General features: G+C 46.9%; 1 protein-coding gene across 2 annotated transcripts; it reads right to left on the bottom strand.

Annotated features, from left to right (window-relative positions):
* Window positions 1-282: 282 nt before the first annotated feature.
* On the bottom strand, window positions 283-4,176 carry LOC120670160 (GDSL esterase/lipase EXL1-like). Of its 2 annotated transcripts, XM_039950222.1 has the most exons (5): window positions 3,835-4,174; window positions 1,791-1,921; window positions 1,426-1,659; window positions 980-1,241; window positions 283-694 (listed from the first exon to the last, which is right to left on the bottom strand). In XM_039950222.1, exons 1-5 carry the CDS (start codon window positions 4,139-4,141, stop codon window positions 507-509), a joined length of 1,122 nt encoding a protein of 373 aa, XP_039806156.1. In that variant the 5' UTR covers window positions 4,142-4,174; the 3' UTR covers window positions 283-506. The 2 variants fall into 2 exon arrangements, with proteins under 2 accessions (XP_039806156.1, XP_039806157.1); XM_039950223.1 differs by lacking the exon at window positions 1,426-1,659 and having other exon boundaries at window positions 287-694; window positions 3,835-4,176.
* Window positions 4,177-15,185: the final 11,009 nt, after the last annotated feature.

The following is a 15,185-nucleotide window of genomic DNA, read 5'->3' as shown; positions in this document are numbered from 1 at the left end:
GTACGCCTTCACTCTGAAGGGTATCCTCCACCAACAGTATTTATAGATGAGGATCTTGGCCACTGGTTCCAACAAGTACTCCTCCCACTACTTTGAAACTCTGCTTCGCCACAAAAAAAAATACAACAAGTACAGGACAAGAATTTTTTCCGTATCTCAATCACAAGAGTAGCACAAAATATTTAAATATCGTCCGTGTTCAAAGCAATTTCTGCCGGCCGGCACGCACACACTTCCAATTTTTGGAAACAAAAGTTGTTCTGATTGTTGTCACAACAAAAGGAAGGATAGATATGTGGTAGTTTCTATACAACCGAGTCATAAGGAATTCCAATAGAGGAGTACAAATTAACTTTTATGTGGTTATTACACACAATGACACAATATGTTTGGTCCACTTGGCAAATGGCATTGAAAAGTTACATTCATGGTCAGATTGTTCGGTATGGACGTACGGTAATGGACATTAATTAAAATTTTGAGGGTGTACGTACAACATCAATTCTTCACATTAGATACTTCATATTTTGCTGAATAAGCTTGTCCACTACAATGTTATATGCCTTCTCGGTAGGATGGAAGCCGTCCCAGAAAATATAATCATTGGCGTTTGGACATGCACTATGATATGCAATGAATATGGCAGCATTTAACACTGTGCTACCACAGCATCCTTCGCTCACGTCCTTGAAACCTACAAAATTGTGCCGCATTGTTTAGTACAGAAGTGGTCGTATCCGATCCAAAACATCTCAACCAACACCTTCAATTCTGAAAGAAGACACAATAACAACTACATATATATACTGCATGCTAATAGAATGAAAGGATGATTAGTTTTCACATCTTGCAGCTACATTTTCTTTTCCCAGGGGGGGAGCTACATTTTCTACCCCATGTGTGGTAAGAATTTTGCAGTCTAAAATTACAAATTTTAATTTGCACATAAATATATATTGGGTTACAGTATAAGACTTACCATACAAAGCTGGATTCTGAATAAGATCAAGTAGGTTGTAGTATATGTCAAAATAAGCAATTGTTGATCCAGAAGCACTTCGCTCTGCATTTAGTATCTCTATTTCCTGTGAAATTCTAGAATTAAATAATCTTGATGCTTGATTCCTTAGTGGTTCGCATTGACGTGAGGGGCTTCCTCCAAGTGTTATTTGTGAAGGACAACATCCCAGTGGTGGGACACCAACAATCCCAATCCTCTTAGCACCCATATCATTGAGAGTCTACACAAAAGTAGAGAGCAAATATTTCATGCCTTTGCAAGTAGAAAACCAAAACGAGAATGGAAGGTTCGGGGATGGACATAAAGAAATTAGGGGATGGACAATAAACATTAAATAATAAACAGACAACATAAATTAATAAACAAAGAAGAGTAATCAGGAAAAATTAAAAAATAATAATTACCTTGGTGAAGCTGATTGCCGAAGAGACAAGAAAATCCACATACGATGGAAGATCATATTCGTGGCGTCTCAACGGAACAGCGAAATAATTATTTAGAATGTCATTTGCCCCCATTACTACAAAGTAGACGGCCTCGGAAATAACACGTGTCATTTCCTCCTCTCCAACCAAGGCTCTTACCTTTTCCTTGTAGTCACGAAATAGGTCAAGTTGATCCTTACTGGATAAGGTTGTCTACATTAATTTGCATGCATGTATATATCAGCTTCGACTGGATTTTATAGTTCTAAAAAGTATCATAAAAAAGCTAATAAATACTCCAACATTGGTATAAATACTTTATATGAAAGAGAGAAAAAAGTCACCGCGAGTTTTGATGTGAGTGGATCATAACCACTGCCTCCACATGCGAATGCCACACCAGTGAGTAGGTCTTTTAGTTCAAGATCATCACTAAGGAAAGGAGGCAATAGCTGCTTAACACCCAACTTCGAAGCTGTTCAAATAATAATTACATTACAAGAAGTTTAGTATTTCTCCCAGCGTTCCCCTATAGGCGATGCATTGCATTATTCAAGTATTATCAAGAACTCCACCCATTTTTACTTATAAATAAGGCATTTTTGATTTCCGTGATTTCAATTCGAAAATATTTGACGACCAGAAAAAATCCAAGAAATGTTATATTTTGTTTCTAATAATTCATGGGATTATATTTCAATATGCATTCTTTTTCATTGTATTTTCCAAATCTAGACACTAATAAAAATGGAATGATGGTCCAACTAGACATATACATAATAAGTCAAACTGATAACCTAGCCGGACCGACGTAAACCATGAATGTGTTCCCGATGAGGCTGGCTATTCCAATTGGCCAATCATGGCCGCGTGAAGCTAAGGGATGGGAAGGAGAACTGCAGCTATGATGAATGAGCTAGAGTGGTTGGCTTTTGCAAGTATATAGCCAAAGGAACTGACAAACAGAAACGTCTGGCTTTGGACCACTGGGAGTCTGGGAGTGTGATGGAGATACAAGAAATTCGCATGAAAAATATTCCAGGACAAAGAGACTATGTAGCTGCATTTAGCAACCGCGTTAACTTCGCTGCTGTGTCGGCTTTTCAAGTATACCATGACGACGTCTCAAGCACAAAAGCATGTCGTCCAGCTCACGCCCAGTACACGGCCTGCCGGCCAATAACTGCATGCCACCGCCTCTTCTCCACCACATCATAGTCGTCCATATCTTGTACTAAAGGTTGTATTCGCGTTCTTGTCCACAAGCTCATGCATGGTCGTCTTCCCATGCGAGAAGACCGGTAATGAGGAAAGGGAGATGCCCACGATTGACGTGGTAGCGCTACGTGAAAAATTAAACGAACTTAGGTAACGCCTTATTAGTAACGGGCATACATCCTCCGTTACAAGAAGTGATAACCGAAATGAACTTTAATAAAGGACGTTACCAATAAGACCCCTAGGGCCGTTACCAATGATAGGTAACGGCTATCTTTAACTTCCGTTACAAATAATGTGTACAATGGTAATGGGTGGTACTTTGCCTTCACAAATGAGGTCACTCTAGTTTATATGGAGGAGCTTTCCTCTCGACGCCGCCTCTCCTCCTTGACCGGCTCGGCCTGCTCCACCGTCAAGCCTTGTCCACCGGTCCTCCTCCACCGAGTACCCAAACAGTTCGCCACTCCTTGCAATTATGGGTTCCTCTCATCTATGCTTTTTTTTCTTGTTGCATATTTCGGTGCAACTAGTTGTTCAAGGTTAACTCTGTATAGCCCCGCTTTGTTTCATGTTCCATCATATTAGTCTCGTGGATATCTAATCGTGCCATTTGTGCAAGTTGCAGACTTGTACGGTCGAAAAGTTTTCTTCTTCGTCATTCTGTTTTTTAACGGCCTTCTTCGTCATTATTCTTCCAGCTATCGATCCAACGTAGTATGTACATGTTGTCGAGTTTTGACGTAAACAATTCCCTAAACCTCATCAGTCTAATCGTTCTCCAAAAGTTTTTTTTTCTTTTCCTTCTTTGATAAACATTCTCCAAAACTTTTGTAGTGCCCTTGAAGAATTTCTAATAGCTCCCAAGCTCTAGTGCACCAACCGACTTATATTCAAACAAAACGAATGTATTGGGGTGCCACAGACGATTTCATTTTTCATGTACTACGTCCCCATGGAGCTTTCATCTACCTAGTGAGTCTTGCCTACACTTATTCTAGGATCGGAACTCGGGAGAATGCATCCACAGTGTCTAGGTAACTGTAGCCACTCTAAAGAACGCATGAATTAAATGAACGTATGCTTATAAATTAATCCCTGCTTGCTTGCAGTACCTCCGACAATATATATACATCATTCAGTCATAAACAGTATAGCTCAGCGGCATACCTAAGAGGTCCCCGGGTACCAACCCATTGGAGAATCTCCCGGTGGCAACGCCGCCAGGGAAGTCCTGCCCATATGGCGGGAAGTTAGCCTTTGCCTCCGTGAACCGGTTGTTGTTGTTGCCGGGATCTACGATGGAGTCGCCGAACATGAAGATCGCCGAGATTTTCTGTTGCCCAGCCGATGCTGCTCCATGGACTACCTGCGGCCGAAACGCCGCTGCTGCCATCGCCACCACCACGAGGCGGTGCACCAGTACCGGCCGGCGCCACGAGGAACGGCCCCCGAGACAGGTAGTCAGAGATGCCATTATTGGCGAGTCCCTTGTGCAGCTGCTGCCAGGACACCACACCAGTTTTATAGCGCGCGCGAGGTCGACTTGCAGGGAAGCGCGCGCGTGCAGCAGCTGTGACGCCAGTGGCGCGCATGATCTGGTGGTTGCGCGTTGCATCCGCCGCCCTGCAGCTATTAATGCGGGGTGCCCTCCGCTCCTACAGGCTGCAGCGCTTGATCGGCGACCGGCACTCCGGCTGCAGGAAGCCAGCTGCAGGCGACTTTAATTTATTGACATGAAGGCAACAGGCGTGTGGGAGAGGATATGAAAACGGCAGGCACATGATTGCGTTTAAGTGTTGATTTGGCCACTTCATCCGCGCACGATTAAGGGGGACGTACGGCCAACCACTCCCACGGAGACGAGATATTCTCCGTATAGGTAAGTACCCATCGAAGTAGCCGCGCGAGCTGTCCACGCAACAACAAAAGCGGCCGCTACACATACGAAGTAAGGTTTAGTAATGCCCGAACTGAGTTTACTGGGTTAGGCCTTCTAACAAAGCCACCTCAGCTAGCTCATAGAAGGTCAACACATAATTTTGCCTACATGAAAGAAAGAGAAGGTGAGGAGAGAGAGTGTACTCTTCTTCAAAACTATAGCCCACTTTATCTATGAGAGTCTGTAGGACCCAAGATGCTTTGAACAAAGTGGTACAAGACAAATGAATAAAGAGATGATCTGTTTTATCTTTTGGTATGAGGTGGATAAACTTAAACCTAGCTAGTGCTCTAGCTCAACCATTCGAGACTGCCTTACACTAATTACACTAAGTGACAGGTTTATGAAATCTATTGCTTATTATTATCCTGTGATCCCAAATAATAATATACTAGGTGATACCCCGCGCGTTGCTGCGGGATTTCTTAAATAAAATTTTAACATGAAATTTGAAAGTAGAAAAGTTAAGATGATTGCATAGCAACATTCACAAAAAAATCGATGAAAAACATAAAAGATGGCCCTAGTGGACATTGATGTGGCATTTGATATAATGGGTTCCTATATGATGCGGATAACTTGCATACTAAGAGAAATAGAGTTAATGACTTTAGTGGGTGTCATCTATATAGGCTATATAGATTATATGAATTTTACTTGCATGTTTTTTTTCAGTATTGGGTAGAAATCGATAAACTAATAGAAGTAACATCAAAAGAATATTTGATCACATTATAAAAGAATAGGTGCTCAAAAAAATAGAGTATGTATATGAGTCTTTACGTTAATAGATTAAAGATTAAAAGTATCGCAAAAATAGAGTATGTATATGACTTTACATTAATAGATTAAAGATTAAAAGTATTGCACATAGTAGAGGTCATATGGATATTTTCTTGTTTATTGAATCTCGTAAAAATCGATAAGCTAAAAGAAAAAACACCAATAGAATATTTGATCACATTATAGAAGAATAGGTGATGGAAAAATAGTGTATGTGTATGATTTTACTTTAGTTAATTAAAGATTAAAAGTATTGCATATTGTAGAGATGACATGAACATTTTTTTGTAATTAATAAGGTAGTTGAAAGTTAGTGGGACACTTAGTGGAGAATGAGGTTGACATCTTGCATGAAGAGAGAAATAGTTAGTGGGTGCTATATAGGATATATAGATTTAGCACCGAAATGCATGGCATACGTGAACTCATTGGTCAGATGACTCAACAAGAATAATGCACACAATAAATGGCTTGTGGTCACGTCCTAGTGCATTAGACTATTGCAGTATAAGAGTATAACTAATGGAGGCCCGCCTTACATGCTGAACAGGGTCAATGTGTTGAATGGCGAAGGAATATGTTTCTGGACAAATGAAAAGTCTCCTTAAGGCACTACTCCAGCAACCCATCACCGCTATTTTTGGGGGCGTTTAATTTAACTTGACACTATATGAAGAAACAATCACCGTTGGTTCCAGACCTGATGGTGATAGTTTGGACCATCACCGCTAGTTACAGAACTGGCACCGTGGCCCCTATCATAAAACAAAAAATTGAAACAAAGGCCATGGCCTCTGCTCCGCGCTCTCGCTCAGTACAAGAAAAACAATCATTCATCCATAAACCTTAGTACCGGTCATAAATTGGTCTGGTATTAAAGTTGGCACGAAACTATTTTAGTACCGGATCCAAATTTGAAAGTTACCTGAGGCATTTTAGTATAGGGCCAAGACACCGGCTAGTACTAAAAGTCACCTTTTAGTACCGGTTGGTGTTTTAGCCCAGTACTAAAATGGCGTGACCCTTTAGTACAGGCGAATTACACCGACCGGTACTAAAGGGTGACATTTAGTAGCTGCTGGTGTTTTGGCCCGGTACTCCACGGGTTACTTCGAAAGCAATGCATGTAGGTGAGATGGTAGGAAAGCAACGTGCGAGGCCAGAGGTCATGGGTTCAAATCTTCGTGACCGCGCACGCGCATTTATATGTGAAAATTCACGTGACTTGTGACTTGCGATGATGCTCGTGTGCGGGCCTCCCGAGTGCTTGTCAATTTGTTCCTTTATTTTTTGGGTGCAAATCCATTTAGTACCAGTCCGTATTACTAACCGTTACTAAATGGGTCATTTAGTACCGGTCGGGCGCCCAGTGATAAACAAAGGTTCCCAACCATTACTAATGCCGAGTTTTCTAGCAGTGGCTGCTTGCCAGCCACGCACTTGTTGTGCCGGCGCAGCCCAACGCCCGCTCCGCGTGCCCATATTGCTGCGCGACCCACTTGGTGCTACTGATCCGCAGGGGAAGCGAGTAGGTGGCACTAGGAAGCTGAAGATAATATCTAGAATGACCGATTCATGTGGTCATATCAAGACCACCATCGAATTAGTCGATCGTCCTAGAAGGAAGAAGAACGGCTTTGGAGTGACCGACACATTTGGTCATGCCCGTTGGAGCACAACCAAATCAATGGGTGAGGCTCGTGGGGAAGGGAGTCAGTCGCCCCATAGTGTCACCAACTCATTCAATGGTGGCATTGTGATGGGACCAAATGAGTTGGTCAAGGCAGATTTCTATTCGTTGGTGCAACGGCAAGTCTTTTTAGTGGAGATTATACCCCTTCCACCTAGCCATTTCAAGTGTTTCAGCTATCGGCTTCGGGCCTTTGGTGCCGGTCCTTCAGCGCTAGACCTTCGGCATCAGACCTTCACCCATCTGGGCCCGTGCTCTCACTTCAAAGGTTCACTTCTCGATCCCGGTCTACGGGAAGAAGTCTTCGGCTCTCGAGCCTTCGGGACGAAGCCTTCGGCCGAGGTCCTCATCCCTAGTCTGCTCCCGGGCCTGTCCCTCCAAAGTGGGTCATCGGGCATCACACCTTCGTCATGTCGAAGGTGGCTCCCCCAATAGTAGCCCCTCGAGGCTGTGGTTGCTCTTTGGAGGATCTGGAGCCTCGGTATTCTGGCACGTGAAACGCCGCCCGAAGCGCCACCCTCTAGACTGATGCACGCGCACGGCCGTCTGAAAACACATGCATCCATAGATGAGAGAAAATATTGTGTGGCCTTCACCGTTAGTAACAATGCTTTAAATGTCGGGGGAAGAATTTAATCAAAAGAGGTAATGAGGACAAGGCGTTTCGTCTGCCAAGTAAAAAGATTACTATGCCCCTGAAGTGCTTTGTTTTCCCTTATGTCAGGTCCGGGGCATATTGGTCTTTTCACATCGTGGCGCGCGAATCGGTGCGCCAGGGTGCTATATAACGTGGGGGCAGGCCCCAACCCCCCGAGCCATATGCTCACTTGCTCCCTGCTTAGCTGTCTCTTTGCCGAGCCCATTGCCTTCGCCTCGCTTTGGCCTTTGCTTCGCTTCCCTCACGGCGTCCTCCGAAGACATGGCTCCGCGGGAGCGAACTCGCGCTCCGCCGACTTGTTCGCTCGAAAAGAGCGGTGTGACGGACGCGATGACACGCGACATGGAGACCTGCGGGGTCCTCGAGGCGGGCTTCGCCCATGAGTCTTCGGCGGGCCAGACCACGGCGAGGCCGCGCCCTAACGAGGTGGTCGTCTTCCGTGACTTCTTCGCCGCCGGCCTTCGGTTCCCTCTCGACCCCGTGGTGATGGAGGTCTTCAAGTTGCACAAGGTCTTCCTCCATCAAATGACGCCGATGTCATTTCTTCGGCTGAACATCTAGATGTGGCTCACGAAGACATGCCGCTTGGTGCCCAGCGCCGAAGGGTTTGCACGTGTCTTCCGCTGCCACTTCCAGCCGAAGACGGTGACCATGCGCGCCGGCGACGATCAAGGCTCGGAGGTGGAACCCTAGTTCAGCATCTACACCTTTGCCTTTTGCACCACCGCGCCCAGCCCCGTGGTGGCGTACAAGAATACCGATATCCCGTATAAACCTGCCGAGGGCCTTCTTGAACCAAAGCCCGAGCCGCTGGAGGAAGCCCCTGGTCCTTCGGGGTTCATGTATAGTATTAAAGATGACTTGTTGCAGGTTAACTGATCGCGGTCGTCGTTCGTTGCAGGGCCGGATGTGACACTCAAGGTGTTTAAAATACAAAAATAGTCAAAATATCACAACTAGGTGAATTAATGTGAGGGCAAGCAATTAAAAAGGACACAAAAACATCAATGAAAGTTGAACTCAAAAATATGGACCTACATTGTAATGGAAAGGAAAAATAATTGCAACTTCATTTCATGTCCCAAACACCTCACAAAAATAATTTAAACTGAATCTAGGCACACTTAACAGCACATGTTTAGTTGAAAGTGGGTCCAAATTCAAATGAAAAATACAAGAAATGTAAAGCCCTTCAGTGAGAGTTTGAAATTTTGAAATAGTTCAAAAACTGCTACTCAAATAAAAAAGTGCCTGAAACAAAAGTTATAAATCATGAAAAACTGAACAAAATTGGTATTCAAATTTTTTTCATTTGAGGATAGGAAGAAGGAGATATTTATGATTTACAAAATGGTCCCTGAACTTTCACAAATTGTAAATAGGTCCCTGACTTCATCTTCCTCCTCTGTTCCCCAACTCCCTACCTACGGCCGGTGCCATACACCGCCGGCGACACCTGGCCGTGCCACTTGGCCTCGTCCCGATCAAAACCACCCCGCGCCCCTAGTTTTGCACCCTAACCTGCTCTCCCTGGCAGCCCCCGACATCGCCACACACCCCCGCCCCTCCTATATTTGACATGCCGCCGACATCCGGCTCACTGCCGCACCCGTGCCCAAGCTGCCCAGTTGGCACCTCCCCTAGCTCGCTTGTGCACCTAGCCGCCCGGTGCCGGCCGTATTCCTGTGTAACACCCTAATTTAAATTTCCTATTTAATAATAAATTTAATTGGCTTTATTTATTTTTCTAAGATTTATTATGATTAGTCTTGCATTTAAATTAATTTTCTCTCACAAGTAATTAAAATTTTTTCTAGGTTTAATCTTGTGGTTGCATTCATGCTGGTGCATTGTTTCATTTGTTTGAGTGCTAGGGTTGAATTCAAATTTGAATTTGAATTCAATAGATTGAGTGGTGTGGAAATAGAAATAGAAAGGAGTGGAGTTAGAAAAACCCAAACCATCTCAAACCAGCCCAACAACCCAACCCACTCGGCCCACTCCTTCCCTACTGGCCCAAACCTCAGCGCCAGCTCAGCCCACCACCTCCTCTTTTTCCCTTCCCCGCGGGTCCAGCAACTCGCCCGGCCCAGCATCCCGCAGCCCAGCAAGCCGCGCGCTTCCCCGTCCTGGCTCACCGCGCGTGCGACTGACATGGAATGGCCCACCGATCAGCGTTGTCTTCTCCCCCTTCCTTCCTTCTTCCCCACGACGAACGCCTCTGCTCCGTCCAACCCCAGCCCCACTCGCCCGTCCCTGCTCCGTGGACCACTCCAACCCCGCAGACCAACCGGTCAGCTTGAGAACGCCCTCCTTCTAGAAGCTCCACCCAGGGCGGATAACGCTGAGCCGTTCCGCGATCCGTTTCTTCCGCGCGCAGATCACGGCCGTGACCGCCGCGCCCGTGCGGGGCGCACCTCCCCAAGATCCCCGGTTTCCCTTTAATTGGTGCCCGCGGACCCTCCTACGCCCCATTCCCATCTCTGCCGCCACCCCAGAACCCTAGCACGCCCGCTCACCCTGCTCCGCTGTGCCGAGCCCTGCGCCACCGTGCCCTCGCCGCACCACAGCCTCCCAACCCCGTCCAAGCGCTGTAGCAGTCTTGCCTCAGCGCCAGGCAGTCTCTCGGGCACTCCATCCGCGCGCAAAACCCCTGCAACGGCCGGATTTCGGCTTGGACCTCCGCCGCCAGTGAGCCGATCCCCAAGCAATTTCTCGCCGCCGTTGGGCCGTAAGCCGATCTGAACCCAGTTACGCCTTTGCAACGACCTCCTCAACGCACCAGCAGGCCGGGAGAACCTCTGCAATGACCTGAACACGGGCGCACCGCCGAGCTACGCCGCCGGACTCGATGCCGTCGACCCCTGTGCGCCGTTTCAACCCGACCCGAGCCTCGGTGAGCACCAGCAACACCTTCCTGTCCTTTTACGCTAGATCCTAGGACCCGTAGTCCACTGCAGGAGCGGGAACACCAGCTCCGGTGTTCCACCGCCGGATCTCCGCCATGGCGGGCTTCCTGCAGCGTGCCACAGCCACGCGCGGCCTCCTTTTGGGCCGGCCCTGGCACCGAGCACTCGCACCACCCCCGTGTACACTCCTTCTCGTGCCCAGAACCGCGCGTGAACGCACACGCCGGCGATGCCCACCGTGCAATTTCCGCCTCGGCCATCGATTCCACCTCCACAGGCCTTCCCGAGCCCGGATAGTGCCCAGGTGAATCACGCGTGTCGCGTAGACCACCCTAGACCCAAACCCTAGCCGGATTGACCCCCGGAACGCCGTATACGGTGAACTCCGGCGAGTTTCTACCACGCGCCGCCGTGGAGAACGAACCCCGGTGACCAGCGCCGCCGCCCCCGCTTGCAAACACGCCCTGGCCCTCCGATCTAAAGCCAACGCGCGAGATTAGATCGAAAACCGTTTAGATCTGACCCACCGGATCGAGATCCAATGGATCAAATCCGCACGTACCCATTCACCCTAGCAATCTTGTTAAAGAGCCCCTCAGCTTTCCCGAAATAAACCCGCCGTCCCAACCAGTTCAAATATAATTCCACTTAGGCCCAAAATCTTGCACGGAACCCCCCTGAACTTTCTAGTATTAGAACCCGCCGTCCAGACCTGCTATTTTTTCATGTTAGACCCTAGATCTACCCGTTATTTACGTTTAGGTCCTCGGTTTTTGCCCAGAAACCCCCTGTAACTCAGTTTTTCTCGCAGATAGGTCCCTGGATCTTGTTTTAAGCATAGTTTTCGCGTTCTAGCTCCGTTTTAGGCGTTCTTCATGTCCACGCGATCGTTGTAACGCGTAGAATAGTTTTAGATTAGTTTTGTTTGCTGTTTTTATGTATTGTTGTACTGTTTCTTAGTTTTATCTCTTGTTTGCTTGTATGTTTATATTGTTGCCTTGTTTTTGGCCATGTGTTCGTGAGTAGACGTTGAGCTACCGGAGGAGCACCAGCACCAGTACCCGGAGTAGCCACCTTCCTTTGAGCAGTTTGAGCAGTAGGATCAGTTTGAGGGAGGCAAGTATAACATGAACACAACCTATCACTTTTAAATACATTTTCATACTGCATTTTAATATTGTACGCCTATAAGAACATTCCTAGCCACTTTATATCCTTTATATATTTATCCCTTGGGTTGCATTTTGGTTAGTTGTGCTAGGTGCGGCGCTATAACACACTTGATCCTTTTTAATTAATTTGATTAATGGTATATGGAACTTAATTCTGGGAGTGGCCCGCTTGAGTGGCTCACGTCTCGTTTAAAATTGGTTTTTCTAGAAACTTGGTTTAGGGGGCTCGCACTGTGTTTTGTGGTAGCTACTCTTCATAAGGACCATACGTCATTAGAGCGACAATCTGGGACAACCGCGCAACCACAAGACTGGAATGGGACGGTTTTGGCGTAATAATTAGGTCTTTTTGGTTTGGAGAAACTTACCTGTGGGGCAGGGAAGGTAAGCTTCTATGGCCCTCGTACTGAGTGGCCTTGTCTGTGCTTGGTCTGTGCACCTGTGTCTTGACGCCCACTAGACCTGCTCCATAGTCGCCGATCCACCCTCGCGGTTACTCCTTACCAACAAGATTCTTTGTAAAGGCCTCGTAGTGTGCTTGCTAGCCATCTCACCTAAGGAAGTGTGATGAACAACTAGCGTAGCCCACGACTTGTGAGTAAAGATGTGCAACCTCTGCAGAGTGTAAAACTGGTATACTAGCCGCGCTCACGGTCATGAGCGGCCCAGATCCTCCTTTTGATTAGTGGGGTTACCTTGGTGGTTTTGGTTTGGCTCTTAGTAGTTCATGGTTAATTTTGATTAATTACTATGTAACTGGGTTATGGTAAATCATCAACTTGTAGTAATTAGCTTTAATAAAATTTTGCCAAGATTAAAAGCTAATGCAGTTAAGTCAGCAAACCTTAGAGCCTCATAGTTTGTGTTATACTTGTTGAGTACAAGTTGTGTACTCACACTTGCCTTCTCTACTCTTTTTCCTCTTGTTCTTTTGGGGACACTCTACTGCTGCTTAGTTCCTCCCGAAGCGAGGGAGTTCACCCAGAGCTACCAGGAGTACGAGGACTTCTAGGCATTCGTCTCCCAGTCGACGTCCCTGTGGCGCCCTGCTTCCGAGAGTTTCTCGTATATGTTTTTACGCTTCCGCTGTACCAAACATTTTATCATTAATGTAATAAATAACATTCATACTCGCTTTATTATATATTTTTACGTGATATGTGCTGTGATATACTGTTCATTCTATTGTATATACGTGTGACTTGATCCTGGCACGTATATGATTGCTCGGTTTATGTCCTTTTATAAACTGGGTGTTACAGAGTGGTATCAGAGCTATATCGACTGCAGGACGAAAGCCTAGATAGAACTGGTCGAGTTTTAAGTCTTCTTCTCTCTAAGCCTTGTCTGCTGAAACTATTTTGCTATTATATTCCTTGAATTGCAAGACTTTTACTCGTCTTGCCTTGATTTTTCTCTATAGAATAGTTTCCGTAGATTCTGGCCTGAGGTAAGTCGACTGACCATCATAGGTGTAAGCTATATGACCCCTTTATAATAGCATGATAGAACGTTTTGCGACACGTTGTGTTAGTCGAGTTGTGTGTTAAACTCGGCTAAAGTATAAATTTGTATGCTTGTGATTATGCCAATGTTTGATTTGGATTTTTGGATGATTGCATAGCCTAGTAGTAAAACTTGTTTAATGAAAATCAGTCTTAAGTTAAAGTTAATTAATTAATAAAATGAGTTAGATTGTTGGGGGTAAAACCATCCACTCTATCCTCTCTACCTTATCATGCCTTGGGTTTATCCTGTCTTGCTTGTTGAGAAGAAAGATAGTGCGAAGAGGATGTGATATCCAGGGATTCACCAACGAGGCGTCGGTTTCTGTAAGGGGGTAGGGTTGTGACACCCCAGCCTAAAGATAGTACGGGAGAATTTGAGAATCTCTCAGACGAGGCAGAAGCGTTATGCAGATCTGAGTTGAAGAAGTGCTTGAGAGTGCCAGAAGAATAAGCACCGTTGGAAGGATTGGATGTGCAGGAGATCTGACCTACACCTAGCATCCGGTGAAGATTTTGGAGACGTCTGAGAGAGTTACTTGGGACAAGAAGATCAAGACGTGCAGAATGCAATGGAGTCACTATACCGAGAAGAGGAGCTGAGGAAGACCATCAGAATCTCGGGACGAGATTCCTGTAAGGGCGTTGGAGTTGTAACACCCCGTTTTTAAATTCCAGACCTATCCTGATCTCTTTGCTAGCCAGCCCAGAATCTCGGGACGAGATTCCTGTAAGGGGGTAGGATTTGTAACACTCTAATTTAAATTTCATATTTAATAATAAATTTAATTGGCTTTAATTATTTTTCTTAGATTTATTATGATTAGTCTTGCATTTAAATTAATTTTCTCTCACAAGTAATTAAAAAATTTTCTAGGTTTAATCTTGTGGTTGCATTCATGCTGGTGCATTGTTTTATTTGTTTGAGTGCTAGGGTTGAATTCAAATTTGAATTTGAATTCAATAGATTGAGTGGTGTGGAAATAGAAATAGAAAGGAGTGGAGTTAGAAAAACCCAAACCAGCCCAACAAACCAACCCGCTCGGCCCACTCCTTCCCTACTAGCCCAAACCTCAGCGCCAGCCCAGCCCACCACCTCCTCTTTTTCCCTTCCCCGCGGGTCCAGCAACTCGCCCGGCCCAACATCCCGCAGCCTAGCAAGCCACGCGCTTCCCCATCCTGGCTCACCGCGCGTGGGACTGACAGGGAATGGCCCACCGGTCAGCGTTGTCTTCTCCCCCTTCCTTCCTTCTTCCCCGCGCCGAACGCCTCTGCTCCGTCAAACCCCAGCCCCGCTCGCCCGTCCCTGCTCCGTGGACCACTCCAACCCTGCAGACCAACCGGTCAGCTTGAGAACGCCCTCCTTCTAGAAGCTCCACCAGGGCGGATCACGCTGAGCCGTTCCGCAATCCGTTTCTTCCGCGCACAGATCACGGCCGTGACCGCCGCAACCGTGCGGGGCGCACCTCCCCAAGATCCCCGGTTTCCCTTTAATTGGTGCCCGCGGACCCTCCTGCGCCCCATTCCCATCTCCGCCGCCACCCCAGAACCCTAGCACGCCCGCTCGCTCTGCTCTGCCGTGCCGAGCCCTGTGCCACCGTGCCCTCGCCGCACCACAGCCTCCCAACCCCGGCCAAGCGCTGTAGCAGTCTTGCCTTAGCGCTAGGCAGTCTCTCGGGCACTCCATCCGTGCGCACAACCCCTTCAACGGCCGGATTTCGGCTTGGACCTCCGCCGCCGGCGAGCCGATCCCCAAGCAATTTCTCGCCGCCGTTGGCCCGTAAGCCGATCTGAACCCAGTTACGCCTTTGCAGTGCCCGCGCGGACCTCCTCGACGCACCAGCAGGCCGGGAGAACCTCTA

Source organism: Panicum virgatum, chromosome 4N (assembly GCF_016808335.1).
Source record: "Panicum virgatum strain AP13 chromosome 4N, P.virgatum_v5, whole genome shotgun sequence".
Lineage (NCBI taxonomy): Eukaryota > Viridiplantae > Streptophyta > Magnoliopsida > Poales > Poaceae > Panicum > Panicum virgatum.
This window is presented reverse-complemented; position numbering and strand designations above follow the sequence as displayed.